At 38.4% G+C, this 17,815-nt stretch overlaps 1 protein-coding gene across 3 annotated transcripts in view; it reads left to right on the top strand.

The window, feature by feature from the left end:
* Positions 1 to 17,815, top strand: part of ARMC2 (armadillo repeat containing 2) — a 210,611-nt gene that overhangs the window by 75,802 nt on the left and 116,994 nt on the right. For all 3 annotated transcript variants that reach the window (XR_002097939.1, XM_019520123.1, XM_019520124.1), the window contains exons 8-10: positions 3,273 to 3,448; positions 10,028 to 10,130; positions 12,356 to 12,576. Coding sequence is in view for 2 of the 3 variants with exons in the window: in XM_019520123.1 (XP_019375668.1) it covers positions 3,273 to 3,448; positions 10,028 to 10,130; positions 12,356 to 12,576 (500 nt within the window). In the remaining variant the exon portion in view is untranslated. The remainder of the gene's footprint in view (positions 1 to 3,272; positions 3,449 to 10,027; positions 10,131 to 12,355; positions 12,577 to 17,815) is intronic.

Raw genomic sequence — 17,815 nt, 5'->3', positions numbered from 1 at the left:
GCCCCCCCCCCCCCCATGCCATGCCTTCTCTGTGGCCCACAGCAGGGGGTGGGCATGGCATGTGGCTGCAGGGTGCCACTCAGGGAGCAGGCATGGGGGGTGTGCCCTGCCCCACATGCTACAGGCAGTGGGCACTGCCTGCGCCTTGTGTGCTCTTTCCCCATACAGCACCCTGCAGCTGCACCATGCATGCCCCGCCGCCCACAACTGGCAGGTACTCCTGGCACTGGGGCAGGGGGTGGCACATGGCCTCAGGATGCCATGAGGACAGTGGGCAGGGGGGCATGGGCAGTGCCCACTGGCTGCAACATGTGGCTCTAGGGCACACCCCCCTGCCTGCACCCTGTGGCCACGCCCCCCCTGCACAGGGGGAGCCTGCCTGAGCACACGGCCGCAGGGTGCTGTGCAGGAACCCAGTGAGGGGAGCGTGCCTCACATGGAGGGTGTGGCAGGTGGGTGGATGTGCATGGGTGGGTGTGTGTCAGGTGTGGGGGGGTGCATGGGGCCGGACACAGAGCAGTAGGGGGGTTGCATGGGGCTGGATATAGAGTGGTGGCAGTGCATGTCGGTGTGTGGTGGCGCTCTGTCCCTGCTACCCGCCCATCATTCTTGATGGGCACTTTGCTAGTATATTAATAAACAAACTCTTTTTCAGGGTATATATTTCTAGAAAACAATTTGTTTGAAAGAAATCTGATTTTAATTCTGAAGTTATCAGCGAAGTTCCTCTGATTGGCCTTCTGTTTTCAGATGATTGTTTCGTGATCAAAAAAAATACTGCTTACTCACTAAGGGCAAATATAGGCATTTGGGCAAAAAACAGTTGCTGAGGGGTAAGCAAAAGAAAATGTGGATTTTTTTTCTCTGAGCTTCGTGACATGCAGTGATACGCAGCTATTGTTGAGCTATAACTTCCATTTTCACTTCCGTGACACTCCTGCTCCCCTGGCAGAAGTGGGAATAGGTTGATGGCCTCGCTTCATCTCATGTCACAAGTGGACAGCTACCCACAGGATAGATATTGTTGCCACAATTGTTACTGATTGTCTCAAGAGGGAGACGAAAGAGATAATCTTATGTTGTTACTTACCTAGACTAAAGTTGAAATGTATTGATACAGAACTGATACTGCAAGAGATATTCCCATTTTGAGGGCAAAAGAGTGTATTTATTTAAATCAGAAAGTGGAAAGCCTCAATTTAGTTAATTGATTTTAATTGACTTCTTTGACTGTACTTCAGTTACTTTCTTTAAAAAAAGGTGTATTTTCATTGTTTGGTTAAACTATTAAAGCATCCTGATGACAATTAAATAGAGATTTGGTACATTTCCTAGACTTCATGCATCTTTTTCATGTGCAGGAGGGTACACTGTAACTATACATTTATTTTAATAATTACATATATAGCTTAATATTGGCAGATTCATACTAATTTTAAATTTTAATATATTAAAAAATACTGAATGAGATATTGCTTATTTACCAGACAGTTCATTTCTATTCATGATTAATGTGTTTGCTTGACACCAGCATAGTAACTGGAATTTAACTACATGCACAAAACAGCATATAACATTATTTTTATTAAACGGAACAGATTTTAAATGTTTTAGATGCATAAACTTCTACATACATTTTCAAACAGAACTTAGGACAGTTCAAATAGGGAGAAGCTATAAAATAGAAGTATGAGACCATGTAGGCGGGCTTAGTGTATGATGCCAGCGAAGTACATAATGCTGTCTTCTGTAATCAGAGGGTGAGCTACAGTACCTGTAATGACTTCCCCATCTTTTGCACCCAATAGTACATCTGCCTGCAACATTAGTCCTTTAATATAGTATAAAGACTAGTGTGTATTATTTGCTCTTGAAAGGTACCTGTTTTTCCTCTGATTCATTCTTTATATAGAAAAAGCATGCAACCTGTAACCCAATTTTTGATAGTCTTACAATTTCAGCATGTATCTTTTCATTTAAATGTTTTTAGAAATGTTAAACCTAAACATTTTATATTAAATTCAAATTTCTTCTTAGGCTTATTAAAATTACTATAATCTGAACATAATCAATGGTTTTATTTATTTTTAATCATAATTTTTTATTAAGTCGGGTGGCTAAGTAAAGTTCTCATGCATTTTCTTTGCCAGTCAAGCATCTCTCCCAAATACTAAATTCATTGTAATAAAAAACAAACAAAAATTAAAATCTTAGTTTGTGTGACTAATGGGGATTTTTAAAGTTATTTAGCAAATAAAATATACAAATCACCCCTTTATTTTTAAAAATATTGAAAATCACCTACCCATCCAGTATGTTTACATAGGATAGTTTGGCAAGCATCAAATATAGCATGATATTTCTTTAAAATTCTTTATAATTCTCTAGTAATATAGATTTGTTTGAGCTACCTGCTGTCCACATGAGTATTACAGTAGTATGTCTGTGTTGAGAAATGCAGTATATACTCAAAATGGCAGTATCTCAGGTAAGCTTATAGTATACTTTATGTACCTTACTGATGTAGCCTTAAAACAAAAAACAAACAAAATGATGTAGCCTTCAAGCAAAAAAGCAAAACAAAACAAAAGAAAACCAGGAATTCAGGCACAAAATATTTAATTTTTAGAGAATAGATGTGGCCTTTTATTCTTTTTTATAAATGTGTATTTGTGTTCTTTTGAGGGTGTAGATTTTTTGGTACTTTGCAGATTTTCTTTTTTGTTATTTTATAAACAAAGTTCTATTTGAGTGCATTTTGAACCTCTTGTGTGAGTTCAGGATCTTGCATATAAATTCAGACTTGAACCCCTAACAGCAGCTGGCATAGGATGTCCTTTAGGGTGGATTTGTAGCTAAAATAATGTTCCTAAACTGTCCTTAGTTAGTTAGTTAGTTAGTTTTTGCCTGTAACATTTGGCAGAGCTCTTCAGTGAATCCATCCAGATTCTCCAAGGTTTATACCTGGTATCTGGTTAGTCTAATTATTAAAAGTAAAAAAAGTTTCATTTTTGTCTTCTCTTTAAAGACGACGAGGTAAATGGGTGTCATTGTTGGCTCTATGAATCACTTGGCTTAACAGGAGCTACTGTTTTTAAACCAATAACAACATCAAAATATGTTTTGTGGTACAGCCAATGCTATCAATACTTTTATTAACAGGCCAGAATCCTAAGAGATTTATTGGAAGATTTTTTTTTTTATGCCATTATGCAAACATTTATCTGTATTTTGTCTATAATGGTTAACTTTTACTTTCTCCACCCAAATAGAAGACAATATAGAAAAGCTCTGCCTTGCCTGTACCAGTCTCTATCAAGCCTTGGAAGAAGGGCATATGCTAGGAAAGAGATTTAAAAGAAGAACTGTGCTTCTGAAGACATTATATAAACTGGTTGACATTGGTTCAGACCCACTTTGCCTGAAATTGGCAATAATTATTCTGGCTGTAAGTTTTTTTTGGTTTTTTTTTTAAATACTAGTTTGTAACACGTTAGAATGCAATAATTAACATACCGTATCTGTGAATCTTTTTTTTTTATCAAATGTTACATTCTTTATTTTAGTATTAGTAGCCTTCAATCTGCTAAGAACCAAAGACTAAACCTAAAAAATAAGTTAAATTTTTAATAATACTTGATTAAAGTACTTTTATCTGAGGATGTGAAGTGATTTTAAAAGTGGGTAAATAAAATTGTTCCTATATGGGGGCACTGAAGTACTCAGAGAGATTAAGTTATTTGTCAGAGGCCAGTTCATTTAGTCAGTGGCAGATCCAGGAATCGTATCTCATTCTCTTATTATGTAGTATTTATTTACTTAAAAATTATTCAGGGACCCCAACTGAGGTTGGAGCTCTATTATGTTATGCTAAAAATGGACACATGGGCATGAAGAAAAATACACTTGGACTGTCTTGTAAAAGGAGCAGGAAATGATGCTCAGGAGCATGCAGCAGGTGTCACATGTGCATGAGCTTTCAGTGATACAAGCGAGCTAAATCGCCCCAGCTTTAAATTTGGATGAAGCTGGGTTAAAGTTGGAACAGTTTTGCTACATTTCATAAAATCATAGAAAAGCAGGGTGGCTGGAAGGGACCTCCAGAGGTCATCTAGGCCAGCCCCCTTACATATGATCCCTAACTAAATGATCCTATGTAAATCCATTGTTTAACCTAACAGCAAAACTACACAGTCAATCCTGATACAGCCACAAGACATAAGCAATCCTAATTTGCTACAGGGAAAGCAGAGGGGACCCCAATGGCCAATATTTTGCTGCTTCAGAGGTTGTTAAAAAGTGTTTGAGACATCCAAGAGGGCCACATCTCCATTACAGAAAAAGGCAAAACCTCCGTACCAGTCTGACATGGGGAAAAAAATCCTTCCTGACTTCAAGTATGGCAGTTGGAGGGGTAAGACTGTCTAACCAGAAACTTTAAGTCCCAGCACAAGCATTGGTTCACCCCAGTCAAAATCAGCAGCCTTTGCTCTAGCCAACCCCCAGTGGTTCTTGAGGAAGGCAACCCAACCCCAACCCCTCACTTATAGTGGCAGGAGGAGAAAAAAAAATCCTTCCTGGCCCCATGTGGCAACCAGCAAAGCCCAGAAGCATGGGAGAATACCTGTAGTGGAATACAGGCATAGGTACTCCCAAATCTACCCATACTAGTGCTCATCTAACCTCTTCTTGAACACATCCAGTGGTGGACAGTCCACAACTTCCCTAGGCAGTCTATTCCGCTGCCTCACTGTTCTAACTGTGAAGAAGTCTTTCCCAATACCCAATCTTAAACCTATTTTGCTGCAGCTTCAAGCCATTGGTCTGCATTTTGCTCTCTGCAGCAAGAAAGAAAAGATGTTTTCCCTCTTCTTTAGCAAAGCTCTTTGGATATTTGAAGACTGCTATTGTGTCCATTCCTAGGCTCCTGTTCTGCAAGCTAAAAATGCCTATTTCCTTCTACCTTTTCTCATTCAACTTGCCTTGCAAGGCTTTTTATCATTTTTTGTCACCCATCTCTGGGACCCTCTCTAACTTCCCTCTGTCCTTTTTGAAATGTGAACCCCAAAACTGCATAGTTATCTAGATGAGGTCTTACCAGTACTGAGTAGTTGAGGCCTAACTTGTTCTGAATAGAAAGGCACTATCACCTTTTGTGTCTTGTACCTAATACTTCTTTTGTTGCATCGTAAAACTGCATTTGCCTTTTGTGACAATGCAGATTCCCAGACTGCTAAGGCTCCCAGGCCCTTTTCTGTAGTCTTACCATCCAGCCAGGTGCCACCCATTTTGTATTTATTTTTTATTATTCTTCATGAGCTGTAGCATGTTGCATTTATCAGCCTTGAATTTCATCCTGTTAGCTCCAGCCCCGCTTTCCAAACTAAGATCCTGTAAATTGCAGTGTCATCCTCCAGTGTGTTTGCAGTCCTTCCCACTTCTGTGTCATCTGCAGCTTACTCATAGATGGTAAGGCTGGAAGGGACTGGAAGATCACTGGGTCCAGCCCCTCCACCAGGTAGGAAGAATGACTGGTGGGGTCAGGTGACCCCAGCATGATGACTGTCCAGTTTCCTCTTGAAGATTTCCAGGGTAGGCGATTGTGCCACCTCTGGAAGGTTATTCCACTGTCTGGACACCCTAACTGTGAAGAAATTTTTCCTAATGTTGAGCCTGAAATTGTCTTCCAGGAGTCTGTGGCCATTACTCTTGGTTTTCCCCAAGGGCACCCTGGTGAACAGTTGTTCACCGAGCCCCTGATATATTCCCCTGACGTAGCAGTAAGCTGCTACCAAGTCCCCTCTCAGCTTTCTCTTTTTTAGGCTGAAGAGTCCCAGGTCCCTCAGCCTTTCCTCATGTGGCTTGCTGTGCAAGCCTCTCATCATATGGATGGCCCTTCTCTGGACTGTCTCAAGTTTTACCATGTCCTTGTTAAAGGGCATCTCCCAGAACTGGATGTAGTACTCCAGTTGGAGTCTCACCGGTGCCAAGTAGAGTGCAAGAATCACCTCCTTTGTCTTTTTAGAAATGCATCCAGAGTATTATTTTCGCTGCTGGCCAGAGTCATACTGCAGGCTCATATTCATGCTGTAGTCTGTTACTACCCCCAGGTCTCTTTCATTTATAGTGCTGGTCAGGTTGGCGTTGCCAAGCCTGTAGTTGTTGCTCAACTTTGCTGAAGAAACTCCCAATTCCAACATTAATAAATCACGTTGGACAACACTGGGCCCAGGATACCCTATGGGATTCTATTTGAAACCCCCTACCATTATGACATGGATCCATTTGTAGTTGTGGCTATTGAGACAGTTGTCTACCTACCTACCTGACAGAAGTTTTGCCTAGCCCACATTTTCCAATTTGTTTATGAGATGGTCACATGGGACTTCGTCAGAACCCTTGCTGAAGTCCCACAGTTTGATAAATATTATTGTCAGGGCCCCTGAGATGTAAATACTATACTGCTATATCCACAGCATTCTCTTCATGCACCCAAGTAGTTACTTTGTTAAAGAGGTACTGTACTTTACAGTTTTACATATTGAGATTTTAGAATCTTTGAATTCTGTACGCCTGATTCTGTTCCAGTGAGGTAATGCTTGTTTAGCATGGTTTTTTTCTTCTTAAATCCATTCTGGCTGCTTGTAGAAGAATCTTCCTTTCCCTACAATAGCCCAGATTTTGTCATCCAGATGTTTGCAAATGGAGTTCCTTAGGGTATGTTCTAGTAAGTTTCTGGGTACTAAGGTGAGGTTAACCAGTCTGCAGTTCCCTGGGTCCTCCTTTTTTCCCTTTTTAAAGTGGGGTACTATGTTTGCCCTTTTTCAGTCCTTTAGTACTTTGCCCATCTCCCACAATTTCATAAATATTATTGTCAAGGGCCCTGAGATGACCTCTTTCAGTTCCTTCAGTACCCTGAGATGAAGGTCATCAGGCTGTGCTGACTTGAATTTATTCAGACCCATCAAAAGCTCTGTTTCTTTTATTATCTCATCCCTCAGCTTGCCCCCTCCTATAGCCAGATAAACTTTATTAGGTGTCTGGCTGCAGCTCAATGTTTTTGTTTCATTACAGGCTCCTTTACAGGTAACTAATAGCTGCAGTACAGTCCAGAGCACAGTGGCTCCCCCTCTCCTTTTAAACCTCTCCTAGTGTACCTTTGAGAGATGGTATCTGCACCAGACAGCTTACAGTCTAAACAGACAAGACAGACGAAGGGCATGGGAATGCAAATATAATCTTGTTTGTTATATTAAGGAGGGTTGGAGGAATAGAGGGCAAAAATCATAAAGGATACTTGGATCCAGAGTGAAATTAACAAACCTGAAATATGCATCTAAGATCTCTGTAGTTTAGGTCAGGAAGCTTAGGTGCCTAGGATTGGGATTCACAACATTCACTATGCTGAGTTTGGGGAGCAACACCTGAATTAGCCAGTAGGAAGCATAGAAGCAGAGGTATGTTCTGAAATCTTTCCCCCTCTCAAATTTGCTCAGGCCTGGCCATACTTCCCCTCAGTTCAGCCTAGCCAGGTTAGACTAACCTGCAAAGATTGAATCAGTTCAGGCCCAGGCTCTTTGAACAGCTGTCCCAAGCCCTGATTTTCAGGCCAGCCAAGATGGCAGCACCATGGGCATGTAGAGTAAAATAACTTTAGGTGCCTAAGTCCATTGTACCCAGAAAACATGGGTAGTTAGGGGTTCTCTTGTACCAAAATGGGTTAGGAAGGTTTTTTGTGATGCTGATCCAAAAAATTAAGTGACTTGTCCAAGACGGTACAGGCTGTGACAGGAATGAGAGTTGAACTCTTATTTTCCAGTTCCCAGTTTTACTTAGGACTTTAGCTTACGAAAATTAGTTGTTCACAGAGTTTTACACCAAAGCTGGGATTTATTCTAAATATAATTAGAAAGTAAATAAATGTTGAGGTATTCGCACAACTCAAACTAGAGTACCTGGTGAACATTGTGGTAACTTAGTGATCCTTGTGATCCCATGAGTTTCAAAGGTAATTCTGAAATTCTCACCCTCTTTATTTGTGCTAATGTCATTACTGATGGAATGAATCATCCAGTGGTCCAAGCATGATGCATGCAGCAGCATGTCAGTGCTCCTAGGACACACTGCTTGTTACACACTTGAGCAGCAGAGTGGTACTCCTAATCATCTCTGCTACTTGCTGTTGGGTTGGAAGGCAGCACTGAAATGTTTTAAGAGATATAATTAAAATGCCTTAGAAGTATTTCAGAAAACAGTATAACTGAAATAAAAAACCTGGAATTTTTTTATTTATTTTTTTATTTTTTTGCATTTTGTGTTTTGCAACAAATAGGCAATTGAGGAAAATATTTAGTATTAATTTTTTTTAGCAAATTAATTAACTTTACTATATCCCATACCTTTCACAACAAAAGACTTCTACTAAGCTGTTAACCACACCTTTTAATTCATATAATTTAAAATAAATAATTCAATAAACTTATTGATTTCATCATTTAATTCAGTGGTGTTGTAACTGGCAACCTTAATTGTAATATGCCAAGTTTTCTTCATTTTGTCACTATATTCAGTCTCTGACTGTGGACAGATATTACATTTGTGTTGCTATGAAAGTTGAGCGTACAGACATGCATATCCTAGATAGTGCTACAGAATGGCAGAAGCACCACAAACATGTTTCTGAATTAAACAAGTACTTCACCTTAGTTCTGTGTTTGGTAGTACCACAGGTAACGTGTCCAGTGCACCATAGCAATGAAGGGAGTGTCTCAGTCCTCCTCTTTGCCATAGCGCACCACTATTCCTGTGGGAGGAAGGAAGCAGAGCTGAGCAACCGTGTTTTGCCCCTGGGCTGGAGAGCATGCAGAATGCCTTTGCAGCAAGTGGTTGAGGGCTTCAATGTTTAGCCATGTCTGGCATTGCTACATTTCTGTAGCACTTCGAAGTGCTGCAACATTTGTAGCACTACAGATGCACCTCTGCCTATGGCCTCTCTAAGGAATTGTGTACATGAAAATGTTACGGAAGATGTTGATAGATAAAACTGTTGTTTTATTAATGTTAATATCAGTATATGCCTTCAAATCTTAGAGGTAGCAGTGAGGTAAGCATCAGATTTATTACGAGATTTCTTTTAACTGTATTTTGACAAAATTTGTTTTTCATAAGGCAGTGTTGTGGTATTAATATTTCTGATAAGATGTAAAATCCACAGCTAAGACTGTACTTTGACCTTCCTACTTAGCTCATTTCCTGATAGAGTTTTTAGTGATCACATTATTTTTACTTCAATTTTCATGTATCTTTTAACCTGGAGATAAAAATAAAAAATGTGCGTGTTTTTGGTTGTAGTGCAGAATTTAAGAATTATAGCAGTGGCATTTTTGCCATTAAATATTTTTCAAATTGTATAACAAATGGGGGAAAGATTTTTACTGTATTTTTACCTCTTTCACATTCCCTTTCAGTTTCCGCTATTTTTTCTTGTGTCTTCTGCCGTCAGATTTCTCCCCTGCTGACTTAAATCATTTAAAATATTTCCCAAAGTTTGAGGGCATCTTTCATTATGAAATGTATTATTTTGTCTTCTTTGATTATCCAACATAACTCCTCTTATATTTTTGTTTTGTGGCTACTAATGACTAAACAAGGAACCCTACTCAAGGGAAGAAGCATGTCAGGAATTATTGTTTTATACTGTAAGAATGATTTTTAAAAACCTACAAAATAGTAATATGCAGTCCTTTTAAAGTTCTACATATACAATTTTTAAGCTTTTTTTACAGTTTTACATATTAAGATTTTAGAATCTTTGAATTCTGTAAGCCCGATTCTGTTCCAGTGAAGTAATAGCAAAACCTGTACTCAGTTCAGAACCAGAACAGGCCCAGTAACTAGTTGTTGGTGCTTTTCTTGGGACTTCTGAAGTACAGGATTACCATATACCCAACTTTTAAAATAATATGGGAAATTTTCATTTTCACAAAAATATAATTGTAATTTTTGTTTCATCTCTTTCTCTCTGCAGATGAAAGTGAGTGGAAAGAATATGCTTAGTGTGTGCAAACTTGCATTCAAAATTTGCAGAAATGAAAAAAATGATTTTCTTATCCAAAATGACAAACTATTGGGTATGTATTCTATTTTACATGCGCTAAAATAAATTTTAAGTGCTGAAATAGTAAAATTGTTTGTCCTTCACATTCTGTAGAAAAATTCTGATAGTTAAATTTGTGCCAAAACTGAATTCTACACTTTAAAAATATACGCAGTATAGAAATGATGGACAAGTGAGAGAGCCGTGTTCAATCCTGTTTTTAATTTATTTCCTTTTCAGTCAAACTTTATTACATGGCTTACTAATTTAGGCCTGAATATCTCAAGTACTTAATAGATGTGCTTAAGTAAAGAGTTTGAATAGTCCCATTGAAGTAAATGGGACTACTTGCATCCTTAAATTTAAGCACGTTTGTAGAAATGGGGTCTTAGGCCAGATAATTGTACCAGGTACAAAGCGAATGCAAAAGGCCTTTTGAGAAAGAAAGTTCCACAACAATCTCAGAAATCAAATGTACTCCTTCTAGGGAGATGAGGACCATAAGAAAATCTAGGTAGGTACATTGAAAATGTCTGTATAACAACATCATTTTCTCTTCAATCCTGTCTTCCCATGGTTTTCTTCACTAATTTTTAAGTGGGATTTTGATAGAAAGGGTTTTTATGACACTCATATGTAGACAGAAAAAAGGAAAAGTTTTCTTATGGTTGAAGTAATTGCTTATTAAATGTTTTACTTGAGTACAGATTATTATTAGTTATTAAAGAAAATACCTGATTTTTTTTTCAGTCAGACAAAACATGAAAAAAATGATTTTTTTCATCATAAAATATAAATTTGTTGAAATTGAAACATTCTGTGGAATTGTACCAGTTTTTAGACATCTTTACCTGGGAAAGGTTTTCCAGGTCCAGAATAAAACTTCTGATCAGAAAGGAAGCTCTTACCCTAGGACAGTGGTTATCAACCTTGTTAAACTCAAGGCATTCCAAACAAAATACCAGCTCTTCATTTTCACGTATTTTTTGATTATGAAAAAATAGAACAATTCTTCTCTTGCAAAAAACTCAAAATATTTTTGACGCTGTGGATTCATGTGTCTCAGTTTATCTTGTGAATCACATGGGTGTTTGTATACCTAACAGTGCTATAATATTGCATGACACCCTCTTCACCCTTAAAAGCATCTCATGACACTGAGACGCCACAGTGATGACACTGGGTACCACAGTGCCCTCCTTCCTGGTTGAAAATTGCTGCTGTAGGGTAACCAAGTGTTTGGGACACTTTCATAGGATATAGGACACACAGCTATAAATTCCTGCTGTGTTGATTCAGAACGTGGATTGAACCTGGGTCGTCTTTATCCTGTGTGAATGTCCTAATCATTGGGCTATAGGGGCAGAGTCCCTTTCTTGTACTATGTATATTTAACTATTGATTCATAAAAGAAAACTTCAGCAAGAGGGGGAAACTGGGATAGAAAAGAGTCTGCTGAGTAGATTACTCACGTTAGAGGCAGGAGACTGAGTTTCAAGGTCCCTCTCTGATTTAGCTAGGTCTCTTGCATCCCAGGTAATCCTCCTGACCACTAGGCAGTTGTAAGATCTTTGGTTCATTCTAATGTGGAGCAGGAGATGTTTAAAATGGGATGGGAAAATTGTGTCTCTTCTATTTGAACTGAAAGTGACTAAAGAAACAAAAGTCAGTATTAGTTTCTTTTTAACAGATCAAGAAAATAAGGTTCAACAACTGACTGGGATTGTTTTGTTATCTGGTAGGGAATATCCTCCTGATTCTGCTTGAAAATGTAAAGTTAAAAAATACCAAGGGCAAACTTTTCAAAGATAACCATTGATTTTAGGATTTTAGGTGCCTGACTTTTTAGGTGCATAATAAGGGGTACCTTAAAGAGGCCTTATTTTCAAAAGGTGCTGAGAATACTCTTTTGCTGAATAGGCCAGTGTACAGTGTTCCAAACTGAGCACTCAAGAAGTAAGGCCCATAAAATACCTTGAAAATCTTGATCAAAGATTTTAGTGATGACCACTGGTCTTTCAAAATTTATATGCTTTTTCTAAAGACTAGGAAACCAAAGGTTTTGATCCTTTCTGCTACACATCAGTAGTTGCTCATGATTTCAATCCAGATACCTAATCTTCCAACTTACATAAAAGAAGAGTATGATAAAGTTTACAACCACAGTTTTCTTTTGCAACTATGTTTTTCTTTAAGGACAGGGATAACTGAAATATAAATGTCAGTGTCAGACTTTCTAAATGCTGATTTTTATTTTAGATTATTTGTTGGAGGTCCTGAGAATTGAAGATTTACAAGCAAACAATGAAGCTCTTCTTTATTGTATGGGGGCTATAAAATTCATTTCTGGAAATGCAGCTATTCTTAATGAAATGGCCAACAAAGGAGCTGTGGAAATACTGCTGCAGTTAGTGAAGCAGATTAATAACATTAGAGAAAATGACACACATTTCTCCAGCTTGGGTCATCTCTTAGTCCAGGTCAGCATCTATTTTTATTTCTAAAAATAGGAATTCTGAGGACTAAATTAAAATTTTAAATTAAATTACTTTAAACTGATAGATGGCACCTGTTTGCATGTGATTAAACTGATTTGTAAATTTTCATAGACTTTTTAAAATGAAATTGTTATGCAGTTTTTCATGATAAAAAATTAGATATTTTGGAGTGTTTATGTGTGGTTTTTATAAAGGTGTTAGAAAAAAAATCTAATATTAGTAGAAAGATTTTTAGGAATTTAATAAAATCATCCTTATAATTAGTTTGAATGCTGATAGTAGATTGGTTCCCAGGGAGCTGGGGTCCAGAGGGATTTGGCATCAGAACTAGATTCTGATATATCCATAAATCAGGACAGGCCAGAGTCCAGAACCAAAGTCAAGGGTTAATTGGGATCAGAGGCCAAAAGCCAGAGCTGAAAGCCAACCCAGAATCATGAGCAGGGAATGCCAAGGGTCTTACCAGGAATAGAAGCCAAAGTTGGAATGAAAACCAGAAGCCTAACAAGGAAATGCACGGGAGGTCAGAAGCAAGAACTTTTGCCTTTGCCCAGATAGGGATACTGCAGGCTGTACCTACATTTTAAGGGCTGGAGCAGGTGAGGCCTGTTGTCTGTGGCCTCAGGGAACTAACTGCCTTACTTGGCCCAGCTAGGACCAAGGTACAGTTCCAGGCTTGCTGCAGGTGGTGCCTGTTCAGGGGATGACTTACTCTGATGTCTTGATTGGGAATGGCTAGGTCCAGGGTTCTGGCTTGGCCTCATTGCATGAACCTAGAGAAAGGAAAGATCCCTGCTCCAAGTGGCATAAAACTAAAATAGGAATCAATACAGTTCAGTTCCTTGATACACCAGAAAAGTAGAAAAATACCCTTTTCCACAAAAAAAATTGTGTTATTTTCTTAAAAAGAGGGGGGGGGTGGAGGATTATGGCTGTATTTTGCTGGCCAGTTTAGTGTCTGTATGTGTTAAAAAATTGCTTTTTAAGGAAATAAGAGATAAAAAATGTAGTCAATCCACTGAAAAGTTGTCTATTGAGAAGGCAGCACATCTCCCACTAAAGTATATGGAATCTATCAGGTTCCATTAGCTAGTGATATTTATCAGTTTCTTTGCTCTAGAGGACAGCAGTGTCCCAACTGTCCTTAGTCTGTTAAATAAAATACTACCTGCTCTTAGCTTGAGATCTGGTTTTGTGTAACTGTTTTGTGACTTAGTCATCGTCTCTGGTATCTGTATGCATGCTCTGAAGTAATGCACTCTGAGATGCTGGAGGATGGTACTGTGATTTGTATAGGAAGGGTAATCCTATATGCATTCCTTCTCCCAGAAGAAGCGTCTCCCAAGAGATACTTCTGCTTGGTTGGAGTTGGGTTAGTTTTCTCCTGAAACCACCATTTTTGTTTTGGGAGAAACTGTGTGAACACTTCCAGTTTCTACCTGGAGAACTGTGATTCTCCCACTTGAAACGTAATGCTTGCGCGCACCCAACTATTTAAGCCATATACCCAAGTATATAAGCTATAATTCCTGATACAACGTTACCTAGATAACTTTATCTTGTTTTGAGAGAGTTTTTTTGTAGGAGGCTGGATTGATAGATACATTACAGCAGGTGAGTTTCCAGAACTGTATAGTTATTTCAGTTATCGAAGTACGTGGACTTTTTTTTTTTAAAGAGGCCTGAATTTGTGTATTTTGTACATCAGGTTTTATGTCTGCCAAGGAAACCTTTATCATTTCTTTGGAAACAGATGCAGTACATAAAACCTTTAAGAGTGTTTGGTGGATGGCTTTGGCAATATCAGTATATAGCATCTGAGATGTGAATGGTTGGGTTGAACACAGAAGCAGAATTTCAGCTGAAAATCCTTGTGTACAAGAAAAATTATTCAAGAGCAAAATTTGTGAGTTGGATAGATGTTGAAAGCTGGCACTGACTGATGATGCTTTAATAGAAAAAATAATTCAATCAATGGCCAAGTAGTAAAACCAGATAAAGTATGGATTCATGTTTTCAACTGTGTGGCACCAGCAGGTCTGAAGTTCCCACTGCTTTGCACTGTTGTTTTACTTTATGCTTAATGTGGGAAAAAGTGTAGTTTTAATGCCATAGATTTAACTTGTGAATGTGTGACAGGAAACCATACAGTTCAACATTTTTACATGACCAGTACAATAATGCTTTCAGTCTGATTAAAATTATAATACTGTAAAGCACGAAACCACATTTTACAGCTAGCTACTAGACTGGCTTTTTCTAAATGTATTTGGTGGTTTTTTGAGGAAAAGGCAGTATAGGCAATTGTGTCTTTTCTGTAAAATAATAATGCTATTGAAATTGCTTGGCTCACCCTAGATATTGTCTCTGAATATTTTGGATTGGTAAAACCAGTTTATTTTTCTCCTTTCCTTAGAAAAGTTATTATTTCTGCTAAATCAAAAAATTCCCAATGTGACTTGTTCCTGTCAGTCTCTGTAATAGATCTACGTTAAAACATACGATTTATGATTCTGTGTTATAATTAATTAGTTATCGTAGAAAAATGTTAGATATAGTCTGTCAGTATTTTCAAGGATAGAATGTGACAGAATATTCTTCCCTGTGATCCATGCCCAGAGAATAATGACTGACATTGAGAAATGCTTGCAAAACTGGATACAATTATAAAACACAAAACACTAGATAATAGATATAGTTGTTGTAGATGAAGTGAGATGTTTTTCCAGAAGAAACAAACCCAAAAGATTTATGATGAAATCAGAACAGATAGGAGTGAAAAAAAACACATTAAGCAATCTGTCTTCAGTGCAGTAGGGGAACAGGAAGAGTAAAAGCAAAAAAATGGCAGTAAGCTATAGAAACAGAAGGAACAAATCAGTGGATGTATTAGGTCAGTGGTGATGTGTAGGGGGTGCACAGGGTGCATGTGTACCCCTGAGAGCGCTGGTGCACCCCCTGACAGCCAGTGCTCCCTGCTTAGGCAACAGGCAGGGGGGGCAGGCAAGAGTGCTGGTGCCCTTCCGGAGAGTGCTGGCCAGGGAGTTGGGGGCTCCAGAGGAAGGGATCCCTGCCATCCCTCTGCCAGCAGTGCGCAGTGGGGACCCCCCTGGCAGCACAGTCAGCCGCAGGGGGACTAAGTCACTGACTAGCTGCTGGGGGGACAAATGCCCCTGCCTCACGAGGCACCAGTCGCCCTTGCATTAGGTACCTCAGTATTTGCTCAGCCGTTCGGCATTTGAATAATTGAACATTTACATTGAACTTTGAAGGGTTTATGTAAGTTTTGCACACAGTAGAAAAAGTAGAAGCTATTATCTTTTTTGGCATAACTAAAACAAAAGATTAGAAGCTCTAAGAGAAAATAAAATCAGAAATGTGGAAGACTCCTTACAAAATCTAAGATTTTTTCATGATACCAAAAGAGGAGAAGCATGGGTATCCAAAAAAGGAGTCTAATAAAAAAAAGAGCGATCTTGTGAACTATTCAGTTTAAAGTGTTCCAAAAGATTATAATTGGCACAATATAAGGAACAGTTGACAAAGTATTAAAGAATATAAAGAACGTTTTCCAATAACTTAACTTATAAGTTGATTAAATATTTACACTAAGAAGGGTGACCGAAAAGGTATTGAAGATTAGATATTGATTACTGTGGATCCTTATAGCACTATTAATATATTTGGTAGTTTGACTACTGGACCATATGGAATTTGAGTCCTTATGCCATTGTATATTATTAATCAATTACTAGATCATTTTAAAAGTAATGAAGACAAGAAGACTAGATTTTGTGTATGAATAAAAGTAGTTAAAGAAGTTGTTTTCCATTTTATCCATCATTGAATCCATAGTTGATTCAAGTCATTCCATGGGAAATGTGTGTAATACAGAAGAAATATAATAATTTGTTGCAAACTAAATTCTGTTACCACCGGGTTATTTCTGCTGAATTTTTGCGTCTTGTACGAATTGTAGGGAATTGTTAGTCTCTTTGTCACTTTGCACATGAAGCTATATATTCAAAGACTACAGTGCAGTCTTTTTAGGTGCGCCATGCAAGTGTTGCATGGGACAAGATCTCTTAAGTGCATGTGTCTCTAGACATATTTGTTGCTGTGTTGTTGAATATCTTTCACAAAGTATGCAGTATTTGTGAACTGCTAGTAGGGGTGGTCAATGTGGCACGTGTGCCACAAGTGGCATGGGTGACCTCTGTGTGTGACATGCAGCAGATCAGAGAGGGGACATGCACCACAGTAGCAGATAGGGCAGGAAGTTCATAAAGCAAAGCAGTAGATTGGGCAGGAAGAACAGGGTAGAAAGCAGAAAGTGGAGCAACAGATTGGGCAGGGAAAGGAGACTGGAGTAGTACTCAGGGAGGATACAGGATTAATTTGTGGAACACCTGCCAAAAAGTTTGGCCCCTACTAGTCTGTCCCATAAATGTAACAAGAATAAATAGTCTTACTATACTGACCACCACGTTACAATGATGAAGCAGTTAGCAGTAGCACATTGAAATAGACCTAGAAATATACACTTAATGGTCCTTTTCATGCGATGTAAAATGAACAGCCATCTGTGATCTTTTGTGAAAACTCCTACAGAACATAAATATATGAATAACGCAACAAACCAGTCTTCTGATACTCTAATAACTTATAGAGGTATGTTCATACAGCACTGCATGGTAACAATTATGGATTGGTTTACATGATGGATGATAACCACTTCAACATACTGTAATAACTTGATAGACTAAAATGTATAATCAAAATGAATAGCATTGTGTGACAGATTCAAAGCATAATGGCAAAAAGTTTGATTGAAATAATAGTAACAATGACAGCAAAATAAAAGTGGTGGTGAATTACAAGCGAAAGGTCACTTATCCTGATAAGAGCTGAAATCTAAATAAGTATTAACGGAAGTGTCATGCAGAGAGGACAGATGTTGCTCAAGGGTAGTTATGCTGAAGGAGACTGATGATACAGTTAAAAGCCTGTCTCTCCCCTTCCTGTATTATTTAAGCAACAAAATCAAAGGGGAAGAGAGATTATTTCAGATAAGGTTAGAAATGAGATGGAGGGTCAAGGAAGGAGAGGTGCAAATAAGATGTTCTGGATAATAGGATCTGTGGAGGGCAAAATTCTCAATGACAATACCGATATTGTATGGAACGGAAGGGAGGAGAGAAATACTGTAAGACTTGACATG

Source organism: Gavialis gangeticus, unplaced genomic scaffold, assembly GCF_001723915.1.
Source record: "Gavialis gangeticus isolate Ggan-Ray unplaced genomic scaffold, GavGan_comp1, whole genome shotgun sequence".
In the NCBI taxonomy this organism is placed as follows: Eukaryota; Metazoa; Chordata; order Crocodylia; family Gavialidae; genus Gavialis; species Gavialis gangeticus.
Note: the sequence above shows the minus strand (reverse complement) of the source record. Positions and strands in the feature narration are given on the sequence as shown.